The sequence below is a fragment of the Mchenga conophoros genome, linkage group LG16 (assembly GCF_057382185.1).
Source record: "Mchenga conophoros isolate Kocher_MC1m ecotype Shallow Benthic linkage group LG16, M_conophoros_male_GT1.1, whole genome shotgun sequence".
Lineage (NCBI taxonomy): Eukaryota > Metazoa > Chordata > Actinopteri > Cichliformes > Cichlidae > Mchenga > Mchenga conophoros.
This window is the reverse complement of record NC_140541.1, coordinates 23,519,318-23,542,699: the sequence shown is the minus strand read 5'-3', so window position 1 is coordinate 23,542,699 and position 23,382 is coordinate 23,519,318. Positions and strand designations below refer to the sequence as shown.

At 40.4% G+C, this 23,382-nt stretch overlaps 1 protein-coding gene across 2 annotated transcripts in view; it reads left to right on the top strand.

The window, feature by feature from the left end:
- The first annotated feature begins 5 nt into the window (after positions 1 to 5).
- Positions 6 to 23,382, top strand: part of myo3b (myosin IIIB) — a 70,484-nt gene continuing 47,107 nt past the window's right edge. The window contains exons 1-10 of one of the 2 annotated variants that reach the window (XM_085249197.1): positions 6 to 873; positions 1,175 to 1,211; positions 6,805 to 6,988; positions 8,570 to 8,590; positions 9,274 to 9,408; positions 11,238 to 11,342; positions 11,623 to 11,722; positions 12,281 to 12,357; positions 12,998 to 13,143; positions 20,585 to 20,650. In XM_085249197.1, the coding sequence (XP_085105323.1) occupies positions 669 to 873; positions 1,175 to 1,211; positions 6,805 to 6,988; positions 8,570 to 8,590; positions 9,274 to 9,408; positions 11,238 to 11,342; positions 11,623 to 11,722; positions 12,281 to 12,357; positions 12,998 to 13,143; positions 20,585 to 20,650 (1,076 nt within the window). In that variant the 5' untranslated portion in view covers positions 6 to 668. Of the gene's footprint in view, positions 874 to 1,174; positions 1,212 to 6,326; positions 6,476 to 6,804; positions 6,989 to 8,569; positions 8,591 to 9,273; positions 9,409 to 11,237; positions 11,343 to 11,622; positions 11,723 to 12,280; positions 12,358 to 12,997; positions 13,144 to 20,584; positions 20,651 to 23,382 lie in introns of those variants that run through there. The other variant, XM_085249198.1, reaches the window with a different exon arrangement.

Here is a 23,382-nt window from a genome sequence, read left to right as displayed (position 1 = left end):
TGGATCTCAATCCAATTTATCTCCTTTGGGATGTGGTGGGACAGGAGATTAATATTTTTCTTTCATTTATCTAATCTTGGCTTACTTCAGTCTCTTTTCACTATTGTGACTTGTAGAGGTAATGCAAATGTTATGACACGTACACCTCTGAGCCTGAACAGCAAATTCTGGAGATACTCATTCAGACTTTACTGTATTATTCCTGCTGTGAGAGGATGCTGCCATCCTTCTCTGGGGGTAGACTGGTCTGCAACAATGTTTAGCTAACATTCCCACAGGAAGATTACATTGAAAAGAAATGATATTATTTACTGTGCTGAGTGAAGAAGTGGTGACTAGTCATTGTTCAACTCATAATGAAAACTGCAGGTCTCTGGGCCATTGGTGCTTAAATCCGAGGAGGTAGAGACAGACAGATCTGGTCAGGTTTTCAACAAAGACGAGAATAGAGGTGCTGCAAAAAAAAGTTGAATATATTTTAAAATCCAGTACTCAACCATTATCATTATAAAAAAGAAAAACTACAACACAATTGCAAACAAGTAGCCGTCTGTGCTGGTTTCTCCTTGCACTGCTCCATCTAGTCTCTGGCCCAGTGCTCTGAAAAGGGTTTCACTGCCATGTGACTGAGCAGGATAATTGGTGTGAGGCCCTCTGGGTAAAGACCAATGGTCACACAAAGGCTTTGGTTGCTACCAATTAGGCCAAAAAGAAGTAAGAAAAAAAAAAAAAGAAGTAATCTGCACAGGCTGGGAGTTTTTATGAAGGACACAGCTGAGACCGTGTCACCAGTGTCAGGCTGGGAGATGCTGCTGTTACAGGCCGTCCTCCGGGGGGCATCACTCGACATCTCCTCCTTTTCCCCCCACGCAGGTAAGTAAAACGCTGCTCTCCACAGCATGAATAGACTATTCAAGGTTACATCAGGTGATACTGGTCAGCCAGTTAACCGTTTCCGGTCTGCAGGACAACATGCTCAGGTGTCCATACTGTTAATAATTAAAGTCTTTGCTGAATAAACAGGGAAATTACTTCGCATATGTTGCTATGGACGGTAAGATGGGTCTAAAGAGTTGATTCAGACAGTGTGCTTTAGGCCTTTATTAAACTCACACGGAGATGGAGATTCAGCTGTGCCGTGATGCTCTGTCTTAAACAGGTTCCTGTTTTGCAGATGACAGAGATGGAAATACTGAGGCGACAATGTCGAGGTAGGTACGAGACTCCTCATCTGTAGCGCTAAAAAAAAAAAAAAAAAAAAAAAAATGTACTGCCCTAAATCTTAAACCTAAATATCTTTAATCACTGTGTCAGTTTGGTTTTTACTTTACTCTGTGAAATACTGTAAACCAGCAATCATTCAGGGAAGAAACCGGAAGTTACATGAAAAAAAGTTAAATAGGCTACATTATGATAGTTATGCAAAAATCCCAGTATATACAACACTTTTTGTGTTTTACACTTACTTTAGCTTAAAATGCTCCTTTTTCTTTTCTTTTCTCTTTGTCTCTGTTCATTACCACAGCGGGTTTAAAGCAGAACAATAAAGATGTGAAATGTACACTTCCATCTTTAGTACAGAAGCTTCATCACACTCTGAATTTCCTTCTTTTATAGGCTTTGCCAGACCTATACCACCTTCAGTTTTGTCTTTACTTGGTGAAAGACATGGTCAGGTGACTGACTCTGATGTTTAAGAGTATTCTCTTTATTGGCATTAAGAAGCATTGGGCTTCAGCAGGAAGTATAACTCCATGCATTTAAGAAGATGTCCTGCTTCTGGTCAATAAACAGCAGTGACCCAGTTCCGTTGGCAGTCAAACAGGCCCATGTTGTCACACCACCTCTGTGTTTTCAAGGGGTCTGTTTTGCCTCAGAACTGCTGTTGATTTGGTTAGATGCTGTGAAGTGGTTTTCCAAGTAAAAGATTCTGTAATCACCCTCTTTACTGCATTGTTGATTTGGCCACTTCGGAAGCTTCCTGTCTCTCTGATAGGTCAGTTTGGTATTTTTCTGCCTTATGGTAGCCTTCTTTAGCCTTCTTTACTTGGTCTGATGCCTCTTTGTGCCTCTATGTTATGAATTCTCATTCTCAACAGCTGCCGAACTTAAACAACTGGAATCAACTCCAGACTTTATATGCCAATAATGTGGAAACAGACCACACATGGCTCAAAGCTGCATGTAAACTGTGTAAAAAATGAACAGACCTTATAAAAAAAGGTTTTAAACCTGTTTCTTAAACCCCTTGAGTTAAAGTTTAAAGTGTACAATTAAATCACTTGCTGATTACATCAGGTGTTGGTGTCCATACACGACACTGTGTGAAACACTTAAAGACCTGACTTCAGGTAACACATTATTAGAGTAACACTAAAGAAAAAAGCACTGGGTCACCTACACATTACATTAACAGGAGCTGCCTGGCCATGGAAACCCCGGCCATGAAGCTCCCAGCACACAGTTTTGGTGCTGATGTTAATGCCAAATGAGGTACAGAGCTATGGACTTATCAGAGCATCGGCAGCTTTTACATGCTATCCGCCTCACTCGACTCCAGTCTGTAAACTTTACGTGGTTTGCTTGTCATGCCTAAATGTTTTCCACTTTACAGTAATACCGCTTACAATAGATCAATTGATTATCCTGAAGGGAAGAAAATTTCACAAACTGCCTGATGACTGACCAAAACAAATGTAAGACCAAAAAATTGCTTCCCTTGCGTTCAAACAGTAGCACAGCCATACTCACATCCATCACAGTGGCACAGCTGTGGTGTTTGTGATGATATGGCTGAGGTTAATTTATAATTAATTATAAATAATAAATTATAATTCATTTAAGACTGATTACTTAGATGGTGATGGTGCCTTTTTGTTATTACAGTTGATGCTTTGTGTATCCAAAGATGTCAATCAGGGATCATTAATCATGCAGGTGCACCGCTAAGATTAAAGATGTTAATGTTTAAAATAAATGCATTTGTGTCTGCTTGTGTGAGGCTTTGGCCTTCCAGGGTGAGAACAAGGGCGAAATGCTTCAGGCCTGACTCATAGCTAGTGGAGGTTTACCGTAAAGCCTCTTCATATCCCCTTAAAAGGGATTATTGGTTTTTTCCCCTCTCCATAGACTTACCAAAGGGGTTTACCCAGCGGACTTCCCATAAGGCTCTGCCACAGAGGGTGGAATTGTGCGAGTTTGATGGAAGCAGAAAATTAGATTACTGCCTTTCACTCTGTACTGTTTCTGGTGACAAAGATGTGCTGCAGCCGGTCACGTCATGTGCAGCTGTTACCGCCTCAGACCTACACTTAGCATTATGTAGCTGCACAGAAAATGTGCCCGATGAGCAAAGGCAGAGCAGGGTAGTTTTTCCAAATATAATCACCGTGTTACTATGCACATATTCCTGTTTTGTAACTGAAAATACCATGTACCACTATGTATCAGACACAGCATCCCTTTTTTAGCTGTGCTGACAAGAATGGTAAACAAAGGGTAACCTGAGCACTGCAATCGAAGAGCAGCGGTGTCCTGTTCTTAAGCGCTATTTCACTGTATCTCCTGCCCATTTAAAGAAATTCTCGTTGCCTTCTTGCAGTAAAAAAGAGCTCGAACAAGTCTTTATTGATCAGATTTGGTTCTCATTTATGTATTTACATTGTTTATTTATTAAGTAGGCACCGAGCGGTTTAACACAGTTCCAGTACAGAGCATAAAACTGATGCTGAGCTGAAAAGAGACATTTTATAGCTGATGCTATTTTTAACCTTAGTTGGCTTCCACAAATACATTGTATAATTTAAATGCTTTAATGGTCACTATTATGCCGATAATCACTTAGCAAACATGTCAAGTGGAATGCAAGAAAAAAAAAATCAATAAATTGATCTTGTTCTCTTTCAGCATCTGTTTTTTTTTTTCTTCTCTTAGATGCTATAAAACTTTGCTCAGTCTATTTTGTGATCCCTCGTCATAGATTGTACCTGTCTACAAATTATAGTCAGAAAAGTTTTATTCAAGAAATATAATACCAGTAATTGTGTAGGAGATTAAATGAAGGCATGGTTGTTTGGAGCGGCTGTTTCAGCTCCAAGTACACGCGTGGAGAGAACCTTTTGTGTCTAAAAATGTTTTTAATTTGCACAAAAAACTGAAGAAACATGCTCTCTATGTTTTTAATTAGTTTGTTAAAAAATTACAGTCATATTGTGTTTTTCCCCCCCTTATTTGCTACTGCTGTAGTGATTAATCAAAATGTGACAAATGCCCATATTTGGGAAAACGTTCAAAATGAGGAACGGTATAAAAATGTTAGAAACTTCTACGTAGTTGGTGCAAGTGTCGGCTTGTGTTGGGGCACTTTCCAGCTCCTGGAATATGTAGCATTGTGGTTTTTCAGGTGAAACTGATTATTATTAGTATAAAGTACTGATCCAGGCACATTTTAAATGCTTAAACTTAGACTAAAAAGCTGAAATACTTACATATTTGTAGTCTTATATACTTATAGCCTGGGAGGGTTCTTTTGTCTCTGGAGGCTCTGGATATCTTTGTCATATTGCTTTAAGGTTTATAAGGCTGTAGAGCATCAGAAGCTGTCTGAACGAGTGAAGCAGCAGCAGCTCGGTGTGTAAAGGACATTATGAGCTGAGTGAAGATAGGCAGAAACCACGTGACTTAGAAACTGTCACGGACTTCCTGGTTACTGGGCTGCAACAGGGGATGCTTCATATCAGCCACCATTATGAGTGGCTACATCTGCCACCTGAATATTTAACAGCACTGTGCATCAGGTTGCAGATTACTAGTGAATTATTAATCCCTATAGATTGGCATGAACTAGCCTGGAGTGTTTTGTGGTGAGGCAGTGGCAAGCACGTTCACAGTAGCAGGTATGTGTCACTTACAGCTTTATCATCTGCACTTTATTAATTTTAAATGAGTTATGAATAGATTTAAGCGAGTGAGCTAACATGTGGTATGTTTTTGATGGATTCTTTTCAAAAGGTAGGTTTTGGGGAGGGTTTGTTGCTCAAATTGGGTGAGATCAAAGTTCTTGTGCTTCTTGTAAAGTTCTAAAAATCTAATATTTACACATTAATCACTAAATTAATTGTACATTTAACAATAATCTGCATACAGGCTAGTTGGAGGAAAACGTTGCAGATATCTCAGAGAAAAGCTACTGTAGAGAAATATGAGCTGTCTGTTATAGAAAAAAATAGAAGGTGTGGTGGCAACAAGTGGCAGGTGATGTTACAGTACTTACAGAACTTGCAGTAGACATCCTTAAAGAAAAAATATATTATTAAATCTCTATTATTAAAACTGAATGACTGTAATTAGTCTTTACTGCTACTTATGTAAATTCCAACAGTGTGTGCTCCACTTATGTGGGCAAACTAACTTTCTATGTGATGAGATAAAAACATTACAGCTCATGGGGGGAAAACTCTCCACTTTGATGGTTTTGCAAAGAGATGTTGATTGATGGGTAAGACAACATATTTGTTTATAAATAGTAATATATAAGTGATCTGGTATATTTGTATTTAAATGTGTGATGTGAAAAAACTCATAATTACAGCAGGCACTTTGGCTTTTTCTGCGATCACATGCAGCTCCTTGAAGGACACTCTGAAGGGTGTCACTCTGTGCTGCATGTCTGTGCGTCTCTGCAGAATCGTGGTATATCCATCTAATATCAGTTAGCATGCCATTGCTCACGGTGCATGCACAACATTTCATAAATCTGTCCTCATGTGTGAGTTGCTGCGCCCCTGAGGGTTAAACATCATTCACTGTTTTTCCCATCAGTATGCGAACTTCCCCAGCCTTTCTCAGGGTCATACAACCTCCGTGATGCATAACACATTTATGACAAAAGGAGCATTCGTGCGATTGCACACAAACATCCCTCTCCATCACGCTTATCTGGATTATGTGTCGTTTTGTAAAAATAAGATTCATGCATCCCGACGTGGCTGTATCACTTGCTGATCCATCATGTTATTTGTTCTCAGCTGTTTTGACACTTAATCCTTTGCATCATTGGCCATATATGTTGTATTTTGCCACAGAAGCATCACATGTTGACTACAAGGATGATTTACATTGGTGTTTTCCATTCCCGTTGGTCATTAGTGCTGAAGACGTGCAAACGCTTTATAGTTTTATACAACAGTTTATTTGGAGGTGTGGCAATGCTTCAGTGTTCACTCAGGACAGCGCTTCTCAAGATAATCTCTGACCAATCCGATTGATCTTTAGAAGATTGCACTTCTTAGTGTGCAGTGACAAGGTCCCTGTGGAGAGGGCTAATTCAGTAGCTGTGGGAAATGCCACTTGTTGCCTGTCCTCCCATGGAGGCCATTCCTGTTGCTACTGGTGTTGTTATATTATGATCGCCAGAGAGTCTTTGGTTGTAATTCTTCTCAGCCCAGATGAGTCAGGAGAAAATAACACTTGCCATGTAAGTAGAGTGTTGTCCTCTCCATCCATATCTGTGGACTTATTTTGCTTTGATTTGTCCAGGTCGATGCAGTCATTGGTTTTAGCTGAACAAAAATGCCTCAGGGAATAAATGTACTCTGTGTGCTTTACCTGCACAGTTTATAGGTTTTAATTACTTGCTGCTCTGTCACGGTAAGGTTCAACTGTTATTCACAACAAGCATCCTTTCTGCAAGACGAAGTAGTGAAGGTTTTAAGGGAATTAACATTTCCATTTGTTTCTGTAAACTTTGCAAATTATTCAAGATTTATTTTTTTAAATCTTGGTATGACTGTTTTTATTGTCCAGGAGATCACTATATGGACTGTACCCCTACAAGTCCAGCATGCTTGGACTGGAGACTCTGGGCGATCCATCAGGTGACTGGGATATAGTGGAAACCATTGGCAAAGGAACTTATGGAAAAGTCTACAGAGTGACCAACAAAAAAGATGGGAGTCAGGCAGCAGTGAAAGTGCTGGACCCGATTAATGTAAGTCTGATTAAAGTGTGTTTACTGCTGGACCCGGCTTCTTGTTGACTGTTTTCAATCTCACAGAACTGGTTAGGGTTTAGATGCAGTATCTGTTCAGGCTATTTTTGCAGAATAGTAATGATGTGTATGTATGATGTCAGAAAGTTTGAGGTGTATGAGTTTATGCTGATGCTGTTTGGCAGCGAAGTAATGGCGATCTTAAGGTGTTTTGTTGTGGGAGTAGATCTAGCTCTGGATGAGCACCCATTAGCTCAGTGGTTCCCAGCTTATTTGGTTTATAGCACCCTGAAATGACACTATTTGATTTAACCAAGACAGCAGGCAGAAAGAACAAATGAATGTTTGCAAATGCAGAAGAAATCTGTTGAACAACTCCTCACCTGACTGCCATGACCTTTGTAATTATGCGATTATGAGAGGAATATGCTTTGTAGATTTGAGCTTTTGCTGTTTGCCCTTCCTGGTGCTACCCCCAAGCGATTTGTGTTTCCTCTTGGTCTTGAACCAGGGATCATTTGCATGTTAGGTGAATGTGTAAACCACTACCTACACATGCAGTTAAGACCATGGAAAATTCAAATACCTGAATTTCACTAAACTTGGTGCACAGACTTCTTGGATATGAAGATAACATATAAACTGCACAGCAGTTATTCGTCAGATAATTGCATTTCAATAAGAGAGAGATCATTTGGAAAAATAAATTATTTATTCAAAGACAGAATTTGAATAAAAGCTATTTGGTGATCAGACTCAGATGAACCATTCCAGCAGAGCGGACACCCATCAGTGATAGAAACTGAAGATGAAGATGACAGGTTAGATGGGGCTCCGAGAGACTGGGGTAAAAAAATAATTATAGTTGAGGTCTAACCGACCACCTGTTTAGATACCCACATGTTGCTCAAAGGAACCACACGTGACTTTAAGTCTTAATACAAGTAAAGCATCTGAGTTATAGAAGAATGTATCCCCATGGAGTTGTCACAAAAGGGAGAATTGGAGACAAATCCTTTTTCTTTTTGAAATGTCACTGTCAGCCTCCTAGATTCACTTGCATGGCAGTGGACCGTGCTGTTAATTGAATCTGAGGGCTTTGACCCACATGTTGGGAACCACTGATTTAGATTAGGGCATGCTAATGTAACGTGTAAATACAGCCAGTTCTGCCAGGTGTTATCTCATAGCTAAACAAAAGCATAACTAAACCTGCCTAAAACTCCTAAGAGGTTTAATTACTCTGCAAATCCATTTTTAAACACTTTATTTAGTTGAACCTGCACCTTTTTTATTGTTTGTTACCTTCTATGGCCTTTTTTGGCTCTTTGTACATCACTCACAAGCCTATCCTGTAGAAGTAAAACTTAGCTTAAAGATGTAATTTAACTGCTGGCTTTATGCACATTAAACCTCCAGGTTTTCCCGATGAATGATATGATATCTGACATTGCATGTATGGCTCACTGTAACCTTTTATTATATAGTGTTGGTGAGGAGGTTTCTACCTTGCAGGACCTCATAATACTGCGACAGAAAACTAAAACCACTGTGTTTTTCTTTGTAACCAACTTGTCTCAGCATTCGAGCCATTCAAACAGAGTAAGTTGCCAGTACTTTTCCCCCTCTCCATCTTGATGCAGTCGTACTTGCACTTGCTCCTGTGATATATATCAATGTCTCCCCTTTTCATTTATTTCCTGTCGTGCTAAATTTAACGTGCTCTTACCAGAAACTGTAGCTCCTGCATCGCCTGTATCCTCTCTGTATAACCGTCCATTTGTTTGCGTGATAAGGATACTGTAGACTCTGAATTGGCAGCATATTGTGGGAGTGTGACTCGGTCTGAGGCGAGCCTGTGATTGTGTCAGTGGAACAATCCCCATCCTGGCAGCGCTATCCACCATGATGCGCCCCTGATGGCCATGAAGATGAAGCTGCCTCCTCTCCCATCCCTCTCCCTGATTAGACTGCTGACACTATCACTCAGACATCCAGGAAGAGAAATTCTGCCTCTCTGACTGTTGATCTTCCCTCCCACTGAGATTTACTTTGATAGAAAAGTGCTTCCAGAAATAGTTCAGCACAGCGGCCCATCCCTTCCTTATTTACTGAGTTTATAACCCCAATTTTAGGTTTCTTATTATAGTAGCCTAGTTCACTAAAAATGAAACGCAGCCTGAAATATTGAAGCACAAATACACCTTTTATAACACATCACAGTGTTGGTTTATCTCTTTCCTTGCTGTACTTAAACACTGCTTGTTTGCTGATGCTGTTTAAAGGATGTGGATGAGGAGATTGAGGCAGAATACAACATACTGAGGTCCCTGCCCAACCATCCTAACGTGGTGAAGTTTTATGGCATGTTTCATAAGTCCGACAAATTAACTGGCGGACAGCTCTGGCTGATACTGGAGGTGAGCACTTTATTATGTATATTTGTATAACACGTGTTACACTTTTCATACTTTATGAAGGGCTTATTGTCAGTTCTCATTAATGCAACTGTGGTTGGGAAAATTATTGCGACCATGTTCTATAAACTGGCAATCTGAAGAAACTGAAGACAGGGACCAGGTCTGCCACAGCACACAGTTAGTTGCTGTCTTCAAAGTGACGTTGGTGTTTCAAGACAGCCATTAAAACAGTCACTCTGTCAGTCTGTTATCAGTATGTGATCTCATTGGCCCTGACAGGCTAAGATTAAATGTAATGTGTTGGCACTTATTTAGAAACTGGCTGACTGCAGTCTTTCTGAGTCAGACTGCGATTGTTAGGAAATAGGTTGCCTCCCGTCGAGCAACTTGTGCAATCGCTTTGTGATCAACAGCTAGTCTCCTTGCAGTCTGTTGCTTATAGCAAACAAATTCAGTGCAATCACCAAATTTTTCATAGTTGCAAGGAGGTTGCTGTCTAGTTTTTACTCTAGTGTGATTGAGCCATAAGAGTTAGATCCTTATGTTTGTAGGTTAAATATGAATCTACACCATAGCCAGTTAGCTTAGCATAACAAAAGAAACAGCTAGCCTGGCTCTGTCTGAAGCTGTCTAAATCTGGCTCTCAGCCCCTTTAAAACTCGGTAAAGATGATATTCTGTCACTATCATTTAAATCCCTGCAAACAACAGTGTAGAAAGAAACAACACATTTTGGTTTTATTACCAGGTTTATACCACTTGGAAGCTTTTGCTATTGCTTTATGTCTGCTTTGGCTCAGTGGGAAATGGGCCATTTGTGTGTCAGGTGTACTCTTCAGTTCGGCCATAATAATGGTGGATAAAGCTGTCATTTACCTCAAAGACCACCCATGTCTCTGACAGTCAACAAAACGGCAGAAAGGAAGAAGCGTGCTAGTCAATAATAGCATTACAAGTTTCAGAAACAAAGAAATTGAGAGAAAAACACGTTATTAGGCCTGAGGGATACACAGTGTGAGGTTGGTGGGAAATGCCAGGGTTATTCCAAGCTTCAAATTAACCATGCGTGTATGCACAGTTAGTGCAATGATTGTGATACCAAACAATCTGTTACCTGGAGTGTCTTTTTCCTGTATTTCGTCACAATTTCATAATCAAATGGCTCAAGTAAATAAATTTCATAATCAAATGGCTCAAGTAAATAAAACCCCTATTTAAAAAATGAAGTTTAAAACTCTTAAATCCTTTTTCACATAGACCGGTGACAAATTAAAGGAAAAACATTAATCCACTGTGGCTCACAGTCTGAGAAACCTGGGAATTAGTTATGCCAGCAGAGACATTTTGCTGGGATAGCTTTTGCCTTTAGTCAGAAGGTCAGTGCAAATCAATATAAAGTGTTCTGAGTTATCAGCTTTACAGCTTTTCAGGATCAGGATCACAGTGACTGGTTTGATTAGAAGTCACCAGTTCTTAACCTGTTTGAATGCTCTGAGACGTTTTGGAGTGATGTGTTAGGTTAGCTGATTCACAGACATGAAGAATCTTTGCATATTGAAGCTGCTCTCTGACCAAGTACTGACCAAACACAATAACACCATACTGAGACACTTTATGTTGGTTTACCCTTTAATTTGTCGCTCTTCTGTATATAAGAAAGCATTGATCTGGGTCTCAGTTAGCCAGGAAACACCACCTACACGAATATCAATGCTATTGTGCTGCTCTGCTTTCTCTAACTTGTGTGTGTGGGCTAGCTCTTTCCATGAATCATAATCTGGAGTGGTGAGTGATGGACGAGTCACTGGAGTTTCTCTGTCTCCCTCCCAGCTGTGCAACGGCGGCTCTGTCACAGAACTCATCAAAGGCCTGCTGATGCGTGGCCAGCGTCTGCAGGAGCCTGTTATCGCATACATCTTATGCAGTGCCCTCTTGGTAAGATGGCCCTCTGCAAAGCTGCAAATGCAGGGGGAGGAGGTGGGACACCAACATGCAGAGAGCTGGCTGAGGATTTATTTTCAGCTGGGGAAGTGTGACAAGCAGTTATGAATGTCTCTCCTTACGAACAGCTGTGGGAGTTCTTTTATGTAGTTTGTACAGCTCAACTTTTAATGCATCATATGCAGATTTATTTATTTTTTTACGCAAATGACTAATTGTGTGTCGTGATTCATGCTCAGCAGCACCTTGCATTATCTGTCCTCTAATTTAAAAGGGTCTCCAGCATTTGCACAACAACCGGATTATCCATCGTGACGTCAAAGGCAACAACATCCTCCTGACAACTGAGGGAGGAGTCAAACTGGTTGACTTTGGTAATGATCTTTGAAAGAGGCAATTTAGCCGCTCCAATCTTTTCTCTGAAGTGCGCTGTTATAGATAAATGACTCTTTTTATGTGAGTGATCTTTTGGAAGTGTCAGCAACATTGTTTGTGAAGGCAAACACAAGCGCAGGATAAATCATTTAACCCACACTTTAGTCCCATGCTCACCATAACGTCTTTTAATTCATGGACCGTAGCCTTAGCCCGAAGCTATTATTGCTCATTTAAATTGCATTATTTGATCCTTTGCATATTAAAAGAAAGCTGCTATGGCAAATGACTTTGAGTCACCCCCAGGCATGTTTATGTCCCCTGTGTCATGGAGATGAAGTGGACTCACGCTGATAAAAATCTGTCCTACATAATTTGAAATGATTATAGCCCATTATTATTGCTGCTTGGCAGGTTGCCACACTAAATTATATGCCAGGATTTATTGATTAGTTCAAACATTTACTGTCTGCTGTAATTTATCCCAAGAAATATTCACGCTAATGAAGTAAGATCGAATTTTGCGATTCTTTTTCCATTTCCATTTTTTTTGGTAGGTGTTTCAGCTCAACTGACGAGCGCACGACTGCGGAGGAACACGTCAGTCGGGACACCGTTTTGGATGGCTCCTGAGGTCAGAGTCTAAGGGCTGCACACGCATGTTCATGTCTGGTAATGCAGCAGTAAAACATGCACACGTGTTTTAGTGGCTAATGGATTCTTTTTATATACATGTACAGTGTGATGTAGCTGTTAAACAGAGCGCCTCAGTTATTTCCGTGTGACTCTCCCTCCCATGTGTCATTGTGTATTCCTCTCCACGGGTGCAGCTCTTGAGGTCGCCTCAAGGTTAATAGCTGGGAGTCTGTGGCCCCTCGGCTTACTCTTTTGGCAGAAATGAGGTGCGGTGATTGAGCTGGTAGGGAGGGACCTCGGGGGCAATTAGAATAAACTCAGCTGTAAAATGTAGTGCCAGTTATAATTATTGACTGTGGCAAAGAGAAGCTCGTACCCGGAGCTACTGCACTGACCTGCCTTTCAGTGCTTGTTTTTAAATGGGCTGTGAATGAGCTTGGCTGACTGTTTTTGGCATTAAGAGGATTTTTTCAGGTTCACAATGCTTTTTTTTTAAAAAAAAAAAGTAATTTTCTTTGAATCATTAATCTGAATTTAATACCCTAAAAATCAAACAAAATTAATCTCACCCCTCTTTCTAGAAAAACGGACTTTCCACTCGGTGACTGTCTAAAATGGACCCTGTGAATTGTTTCCAGGTCATAGCCTGTGAACAGCAGTACGACTACTCCTATGATGCCCGCTGCGATGTGTGGTCTCTCGGCATCACAGCCATCGAGCTGGCAGACGGAGATCCCCCTCTGGCTGAGATGCATCCAGTAAAAGCCCTTTTCAAGATCCCACGGTGAGTCCAGTAGAGGGCGCTCCTGCCACACAGCTGGAGGCAGCTGCCACAGGGACATAAAAAAAACCCCTTTCCTTACTGTCAGGAGGAAAATTCTGAACTGAAATTCAAATGGATAAAAGGTAAAAATCACTGCGGCTTCTCTGACAACTGATTTTGTGCTGAATTTAGAAAATAAAAAGCTGAATCGGTAGGCTCTGCTTCACTCTCCCAGTTGCCGCTGCATTTTCGTCTTTGCTATCTGAAAGGACGCATCTGCTGAATAATCAGTGTTTAAAATCTCCATCATCAGAAACGTAGAAGTGTTTGGCCTTAAAATTAATGCAGTGATTGAATCTGTAAAAATATTCACTGCTGGAAACCGTGTGTGTCTGATGATCATCTGAGAGCTTAGTGGCTACACGCAGTTGACCTTTTGTTATCAGTACAATCGCGCAATTATCTCTCAGTTAGGTAGAGATATGCCCCTTCTGATTGCAATTTGCATTGGTGATTAGCTCCATTCACATTGAGATGAGGCTGTCACCTCCTCCCAGTCACAATATTATCTCCTCCCTGCCAAGACTCGGGAGCAGGCCTTGTGTAGCAGGAATTATGGGAGCTAACGCAGCATTTCATCAGCACCAAATTTTAACCAGAATGTAAAATAATTATACGAGAAATTACAGCTGATGGCAGAGCGCATGGGTGAAGATTTTGTCAGGCTTTGACTCTGTAACACATTTGTAACTCTTTTTCTCGCTTCGGGATCGAGTTTGGAGGATTCATCATTCATGTCTTTATGTTTTGCACGGAAATAAATGCAATTATTTATTGAAATGTGCAAAAAATAAGTAAGGCAAAAACAGAGTTTGTACAATTCCAAGTTTGATTGTCAACACTTGGTATGATTGCATTTTCTTAGAGCAGTCTTCAGGAATAGTTTTCCAGGCTTCTTGAATGATATTCAAAGCTCTTCTTTGGATGTCAGCTGCCTTTTGCTTCAATAATGTTGAGGTTTGGGCTCTGAGGAGGCCAATCCATGACTGATAGTGTCCCACTGTGTGCTTTTCTATTAATGTTTGCTTCTACTGCACTGGCAGTGTGTTTGGGATCATTGTCAGGCTGAAAAATAAATCCGTTGCAAATCATAAACCAGTCTCCGTGATGTTTTACAGACGGCTGTAGACACTCACTGTTGTACCTCTCACCTATACATACATATATATACATATAGATGAGAATTTGAGACAGAAATGTCAAATTCTTCCCTATTTTTTAAAGACACGACTTTCAGATGCTGTTCATCTGCTGTAGATGTTTTTTAGGCCTGCCATTTCGTCTTTTATCCCTCAGTTTCCTAATATTTGTAAGGACACACTGCACAACATGCTGTTATACATTTTAGGATAATGTCTCTTTGGGAATCACCTCGATAGTGCAAAAACTTTATTTTGGGCCTGTCAAACTGTGCCATCTTTGGCATATTTTGTCAATTCAGCTAAAGACATGGAAACAAAATATGTGTTCTTGTGACAGGCTGCTGGTAAAGGGCCTAAAGATGCACTTTAAAATGTTATGTGTAGATGCGACACTGGTTCATCCCTTGAGTTAAGCGCCTTTCAGATGCATGTATGATTCAGAGGTCAGTGTTAAGTAGCTTAGCAAAAAAAATCCCAAAAGTCCTCTAAAAAATGATGAGGTACCACAACTGAACTGGACTGAAAATGAATATAAAAGCACCCAGTGTCCAAAGAAACGTTTTAAAGACCTTCACAAAGCCGGGACTGTTAGTCAAGACCACAAAAATTAAAAGAAAGTCTGGCTTCTTGGAGGCAAAATATAAAGAAACAAGTTGCAGTCATACTTCCCTATTAATCACCAGCCATAATATTAGACATTTCCATTTCACCAGACAGTTTTCAATCATTCCTTGAGGTTTCTTTGACCTTTCGCCCTTTATGAATAACTCTGATGATGATAGAATTGGAAACAAATACTTCAGTGACATTTCGTCATCTTTTTTCCAATCAAAATGTGTATTTTAGCTTTTTAGTGTAAAACGGGACCTTAAAGGTTTAGAAGTTGTTATAAATCACCATGAATGTGTCGAACCATGAAATGATTCTGTTAACATGTCATTTATCTTAAATGTGTTTTCCCCCATTGCTGCAGCGGCGCAGGCAAAATCATGAGAAAAACCTTTTATGACTTTGTGAATAAGGAAATGAGTTTCACCTTTGGGTCTTCGGTGGCAGTGAGAGTGATTCATGAGGAAATCCAAGAGATTCATCGTCACAGGTTTCGATCAATCCACAAATTTTTTTTTCCTTCTCAATTTAATACATCACAAACTATTACTAGAGGAGCCTCTACCTGGAGTATTGTCCTTGAGTGGTGCATGTTTTATGAAACCTGTGTAAGCGCTAAAACATGTAATGAGCATTTTCATCTCTCTGGTATTTTACAGTTGCACGTAGTAATGTGTTTCCAGGCTAAAGGTTTCACTGTCGGGTAGTTAATCTTTTCTGTATTATCCACTTAGTCATTCTTTCTCAGCTGAAACACATCCAGATAGTAAAAAGGAAGACAAATATGCACAGTTGTGGATCACATTCCTTGCTTTCCTATGCTGTTTGCTGGACAGTCTCTCGAGTCAAGCTGTGGATTTAAATGCCCATGTGTGGGGCCACTCCTGAGCCCAGCAGCAGATAGCCATTATGTCACCGCTTTGGCCGTGCTTTTGGTGGAAATGATTCTCATCCCAGCAGGCTACCATGGATGATAAGAGAAGCACTGACAGCTGTCAGAGAGGACACTGATGAGCTCGATGAATTAGGGGCACCTTGGTAAATGGTCTGTTTGTGCGACAGAAAAATCACACACTTGATGAGTTGTGACACCCTGTTGAAGCATGCATATGCTTGTTGCTTAATTTCTAAATTGAACCCAAGGTGTCCATGATGCTTTTTTAACTATTACCTGCTGTTTTGAGTGCGTATGACAGATGTATGATGATCATGGTGACCATGAATGAAGGTAATGGAGCATGTCAGAGGACAAAGCTGTAAAATCAACTGCAAAACTAATTATAGATACTCAAGACGAAGATGGTGTCTGATATTTAATATGCGGAAAGGTTAATTGCTTGAGCCAGTGCTCTCGTTGCCACACAGCCTCACAGTTTCCATGTAAAGTCAAACCAAAGTGTGTGTAAAATACTTTGTAAAGCTTAGAGGCGGCTGGCAAAGATGTCCAAGGTTGTGTTTATTCAGCGTTACCCCTGTCGATATTAGCTACGTATTAGATAGTACATGTATGTGTCTGAGTAAGACCAGGACAAGCAGAATAAAAGTAAGTGATGGCTTGTCAGAGGCAACAAAGGCTAACACAATCATTCAGCTGAAGGAAAGATATCCAGACTTGTGTGCTGTTTTGTATTATAGTGTGTGCAGCAGAACAGATGTCAACAGAAGTGGTGTCCCCTATTGCTTTCAGGACACCATATTTTGAAGCCTTGGTGTCAGCGCTTTTTTCTGCCACCATGCTGGTCGTCTAAATATGGCAAACACTGCCGTATTTAGACCAGAGGATGGAGTGCTAATTCAGCAGCTGATGCTAGCAAGCTCGATCAAGAAGCTGCATTCATAAGCTGCGTGGGTGGAGCGCACAGAAACAGACACCTGCTAATAAAGCAGGATATTAATACTAGTATTACTATCGCTATTTTACTCACCAAAAGTGCAGCATAAACCTGGTTATTTGCCAAATATTAATTTAAAAAAACAAACTTTGAAAGCCACCACAGATAGAGACGAGAGGTCCACATGAGGAACTGGAACTGTTGTGGTTGGCGGCAGCAATAAGTTGAACTCAATATTAGTTTTATTTTTTTTGTAAATGTTCAAGGGAGATGGAGGTTATTGTAGCTGTCATAGGGCAAGAGGTGGGGTACACTCTGGACAGGTTACCAGTATATCTATAAAAATGTGGACTAGGTAGAGTAAAACCCCAACAGCTAATTAATCAATATTCCCATTTTTTCCCATTTTAGCCTCAGCCTATCCAAGCATACATTTACCTGTGTGAACAAATCACTCTCTGTTGTGGTCCCTTTCACTGATTGCATGCTGCCATCTCCTCTGTAACCTCATGTACACAGATTAGTAGTTGGCATATGCCATGGACATAACAGCTCTCGTCCAGAGCCAGGGAGAAAAGTCAGAATTGCACACTTTGTTTATGGCCATGTTCACGAGTGTTATGGATCCCATCCCTGCTATATAGATTACTTCCTGGTTCCAGAGTTATCCGAGTTTCATATTGTAATTTTTTGTAGCGATTTCTCCATTAAAGCCACTCTTTAAGCTTTAGCCTTGTCTCAAGAGTCATGCATTTGAGTCATGCATTCAGCCTGTCTCACAGCTACTCTTGACAGATTTCCCGCAATGTCCTCGATCCATCTTGTCACGGTTCACTGCTTCTTTTTTCTCAGAGAATATAAGGACGGCAGAGTCCACCAAACAATCTTTGAGAAATTCTCCATTAAAGAATAACTTATTGTTTTTTGCAGTATTATGGGAAATTGCTGAATTCTGGTCTTCTAGCACAGGAGTGTATGGGGATTGACTCGTGTTTGCAGCCTGCCTCGAGTGGCCATTGAAGGAACTGCAGCTTTGGCACTTTAGCTTGGCTTCATTTTTCAGTCCTGAAGGTTGCTGGTGGATATAGAAATGTTAGCATGTATGTGCCCTGTGCTGCAACCAGTGGTTAGAAATTAGTGAGGTTCCTTATTCCTCAAACTGTGCCCCAGTAGAAAAGGCCATTCTTCTGTAGAGACTAGGTCCTAAAGCTGCAACACAATCAAACCCAGAAATTTTGAAAGCTATAAAGGATTTTATTTTGTACAGCTTCCCTCTTTTGCAGGAGCAACAGTGTCTATAAAAATATGAACGCAGAGTGTTGTTTGTATAAAACAATGAAATAAAACAAAATGTCAAAATACAGATTATTCCTTCCCCTGAAATTAAAATAGCACAAGGGAGAAAATTGCTTACTCAATGGCTCGCTGTGCCTCTGGTTCACCAATTAGGATTCCTCATGAGTTATGCATTGAGCTGACCTCCTAAACGCCAAAACAGAGGCCAACAATTCTCCAATTTTTCCTAAAGTCTTTTCAAAATAAAAGCCGTCTAGGTTGTCAGACTGTCCAAGTGATTTGTACAAATTTCTACTGTATTATTTAAAAGGTCCAGACTTTGGCTGCCTCGTAGCTTGTTATGACAATGATCTGTGCCTAAGGCTGTTTTTAGGCTTTGTTTTAAATGCTATTTTTTTATTGCAATAACTGCTGATGAACATTTAACAGGTTATGGAGCTAAGACTGAGAGAAAACGCATCCATCCTTAGTTGCTTTCTTGGCTCAAAATCCCTCATCCACCAGCAAAAATGAAATATTTTTGTGGATGATCAGGGTTGGAAACCTGCCACATTTTCTGTCACAGATGAATGGCAGAAATAATGCTGAATTTTGAAACCGTGTACCCCACTGATGTTTTATCAAATCGCTCATTGTTACTGTAAAAAACCTGCCACATCGCCTTGATTTTTCTATATTGGCATTTTATGTAGGAAAAAAAGTCAGTGTAGTGAAGTAATTGTACACTTAATGTTCCAAATTTCCCATTATCTGACACTGACGATCCCTGACAGGAAATCACTGTCTGGTTGGATGACTTTCCAATCACGATTAAAGGCTTCTCATATCTCCACCTTTGATGCAGTTATCTTACCGTCTCTGTGTGCTGTCCTGGACTGGAGGCACTGGTGATGTAGCTACCAAGGACATGATAAATGTAGCTGTAGTTTCTCAGTGTTCATGCATGTATGCTCAAAGAAGTACTGGTGCTGTGGCGGCAGTGATGGATGAGCCAAAATTTTAAGTATGTGCTCCATTCGCTGACTAAGTCTTTATTTGGGGCCCTGGTACTCCTTCTCTGTTAAGCTTATATAAAGGCCACTGTGTCTCTGCTTAATGCAAGCTGGAGAATACAACAGCAGTGTGTAAGGTACTGAAACCTTAAGTGTGGCTTTAGTTGATTTGTGAAATTTAAAGGATGTCACTGCTTGTTTCAGATGCTGAAGAACGGTCAGGTTTTATAATGACGATGTTGACTGTAATCACACGTGCTGTTTGCAATGTCTGCATTGTGTGTCCAGGCTGGAGAATAGACTATGGAGAAGCTTAAAGTACTTCTTAAGTTTCTCCTTGAATATAAATTGTAATATTTTATGTCCTATGGTAAATATAGGACTTAAAAATTACACATATCTAGTATCATATTCAGACATTTTACTGACTTTATTTTTGTCTTGCTACAGCTGTCAGGGGTTGTTGACACCTCGATCCACAGTGACTCGAGCCTGACAGTACGAGCTCTGTCTGGTCCAAAATTTGAATAAGCCATTCTTGTTTACAACATTAGCTGGCAGTACTCGCAAAAACTGAAGGAAAAAATGCGGCCTGAGTTCACTAAGCACAATGAGTGCTCTTGACAGTGTTATCAGCAGTGCGCTGCTATATTGACTACGTAACGTATAAGCAGTATGGTACGACGTCAAGGCGAGAACGTGTCTTCGGGCTCATATTAGAGGTTGCATTGAGGCAGTCAGTTACTGGCTTTGATCTGCACTTTGGAAAGGATTGCCTGTCTGAATTCTTATCAAAGACTCGACTAACTTAGTGCTGTAGAAAATGACAGATTTTGTGCCCTAACACCCCCCTTGCCCTTGTATCTTTAAAAAAAGATATTAAACATATGCCGTGTTTTTCATAAACTAAACTGTTTTCATTTTTAATTCAAACTGTGTTTTTCCCTCTTTGCTCTGCTTGTCTGGCAGCTTTCTAGAGCAGCATGTGCGATCTAATTAACACAGTCAGTAAATGCATTGACCAGGTGTGTCACTGTTTGCCTGACAGTGACAGAAAGCTCGGCCTCCGGCTGTCAGGCTGACGGCTCCTGGTGAAGATGACTGTACTCAGGCTCTTTCCAGCCTTGGCTCCTCATACAGACCTGCTTCCTGTCATCGTGCGCACTTGAAAAGTGTTAGGCTCATTATGGATGGCCTCCGTAAATGCTGCTGACAGAGGTATAACTAGCTCCCATAATTTTGGCTCCCAATGGCAGATGCTTCCTGCCAGACAGTGGAGGAGCAGTTATCATTTGTCACTTTTTCTCTGGCTGCCACAGACCTGGACCCCGATCAGCTTGTCCTCGGACCATCAGACTCTCAGAGGAGTCTGATGGTCGCACTCTAACTGTCAGCCGTCATTTGTCAAATGATTCAGGAGACATGCTGACAATCTTGGTCATTTACAGCAATAATCATTTAATGCGAATTTCCTTTAATATCTCCTTAGCTTTTGTTTTTTTTTTAAATGTTGTTTTGATTTGTGTTTCAGAAATCCCTCACCCACATTACGACATCCTGAAGAGTGGAGCAGGAGTTTCAGCCATTTCATCAGCCAGTAAGTCTCCTCTGACTTCAGCCTGTCAGCCTTTGTCATCTTACAGTCAAGATTTTGTAGAAAAGTGGACGTTTTCACAGAAACGGCTGTGAAGAAAGAAACATTTAATATTTGGGCCTCCTGCGGGAAATTACAGATTTTGCTGATTTATGGTGACAAGAAACAAATAGAAGCATTACAGGAATTGATTTGGGAAAAAAAAGGTGCTGTGGACAGAAGCTCAGACTTCTATCCACAGCACAAACGGTATTAAGGAGAAAAAAGGAGCAGCATTTCAAGAACAGAACATTTTTACTGTTATCTGCTATGTCATAAAAGTGAAACTGAGACAATATCTGCTCTCACAGCAGGATTATGATCCACAGTGGGCTTCAGCTTTGAAATACAAGCTGTAGCTTATGAATTAACCTTTTAAATGCCACTGAAGATCTTTGAGGTGACCTTAAAGATGCTGTGAGTGCCAAGGCAACCTAAAAATACTGTATCTCAGAACTATGGGTGATCTACATTATGTCGTATTAGTGCCATTGATACTATAACAAATACTGAGCTCAGAGGATAATCATTCTGAGAATTTCTCAGCTTGGGTGCTGGTAAAGCTCAGTGGGTTCAGTAGGCAGACTGTTTGCTGTGAGGCTGCTGCAGAGGACATGGTTAGAATCCACTGCGTGGCCTTATACTGTGTTGTCTGTTGTCTCTCCCAGCTTTTCAGTCTTCTCTCCACTGTCCTATCTCAAAAAAAGGTCTGAGATTAAAGCCATAGATTTACAAGAAGAACTTGACATACACCAAAAGTCTGTAAAATTGTATAGATTTACATTTACTGGATAAAGTAATACTACCTTTCAAAATATGTTCATGAAGAATGTTAAACATTAAATGTTCCTGGAAAAATAATAATACTAATTTTAAATATAATACTTTCATTACATTGCCTCAAATAAAAGAGGAAACTTCAAATAAGAAAAGGTCAAATGTACAAAGCAATAAAAACTGTGGATAATTAATTGAATAATTATTAATTCATTAGTTATTAGTTTTCACATATTGAGATCCCTTCCCAGACGCCTTAAGGCCCACTCACATCCTGGGCCATCTGACCTCAGGAATTTGCATGATAAGGTGGGGCCAGGTTTCACAATGAACACACCCGAAACTCTGGCTGATTGGGACCCACGCCCAGTTTCCCACCTTGGCTCAGGCGATTAGAGGATCATCAGGGGGTCCTTTTGTCCCTCTGTGGGGGGTCACTCCCACTAGGTTTATATCTGGGACTCTCCACCATTTGACCTTAGAACTGAAGAAGCTTCTCGGATGAGAGGTGAAACGTCTTCAAGCAACTTAAAGAAGTCCAGACGCTTTCACAGACATATCACCAGTCGTCTGTTCATGCACAGAGTATACTGAAAGAAGAGCTGGGCTTGTTTTTGTCATAATTATGTGATACACCCAGTGAGTGCTGGTCAGCTGGACCTTCAGATAATTTTATGATGAGAGCTGTTTTCTACAGACAGATAACAAAAAAACAGAATTAATTGAAGAGGTCACTAAAACATGACCTCTGAAATTTAATTTAGACGTGACTCTCGTAAATCTGTTTTCGTTTTGTTTTTGTTTGCTTTTATTATTTTTAGTGCTTTATTAATGTCGTTCTGAAGCGTGTTGATGTGTGTTTTTAATGGAGTCCCCTAAATGATCAGCTGCCCTTACCCTAATGGGAATCCAAATAAACAAATAAAAAATACCATGTCAGTGCCTCCACACATAAGACAAATAATAAGACAAATCTTTTTTCTTTTCTTTTCTTTTTTGCATTACTATTTTAGTAGTGCAATGAGTGTGTGAAACTGTAAAACATATGGAGACAGATCTGTACATCAGGGGGGAATGTGCATGTAAATATAGAGGGAACTGAAATTGATATTTTATTGCCCGATTCTATCAACCTCTCTTTCTATTCATTGACTTTCTTTTGTATAAATCTGCCACAGAGGAACAAACTAATTCACCTGAGTTATCAGTGCTATCTGAGGGCCAGATAACTTATCATTTCCTACACTGTGCAAAGCTAATAATGTCAGAGGTGGCTTGTAGTGGAGGCCTAGAAAATACAACCCTAATATCTACTGCAGAGAGGCGTGCAGGCCTTAACTGTAATGAGAAAATAAATTCAATTTGTTTGGAGGGTTATTTGTGTAGGGATGGTTTCTGATTGCATTGGTGGAAAAAAGAGTAAAAACAAGCAGACGTCATCTGCCTCAAAGGCCTGTTGGATTTTTTTTTATGTCACTTCAGTTTTTGATTGGTCAGGAGGCATATTTCTCCTTAAATCAGCACAGATATTACTTTTTTACAATGTCATTGTCCTGGTTTTTATTGGCTACTCTTTGGATTGCAGCTCTGTAATCTGGGTTAATGGATTGTGTGATATCATATCAAAGTTAATCTCCTCAAACAAAGCCCACCAGAGTTCAATGTGAGGAGGCTGGACAATGTTATCAAGCTTTGCAGGCTTTTTGTGAACCCTCTGACAGTCCTGTCAGGCTTGTTGTGTATATGTGTGTGTATGGAAGGAGGAAACTGAGGCGGAGGGTGGGGGGGATAATAAATCCATCACCGGTGTCTGTACTTGTGCAGCCAAAGAACTGACTCCTATGACAAAGTGGCCTGCCTTTCAGTCTCCCAGCAGCACAGCCTTGCTAATAGCAGCAACCTCCACTTAATGTTCTGAC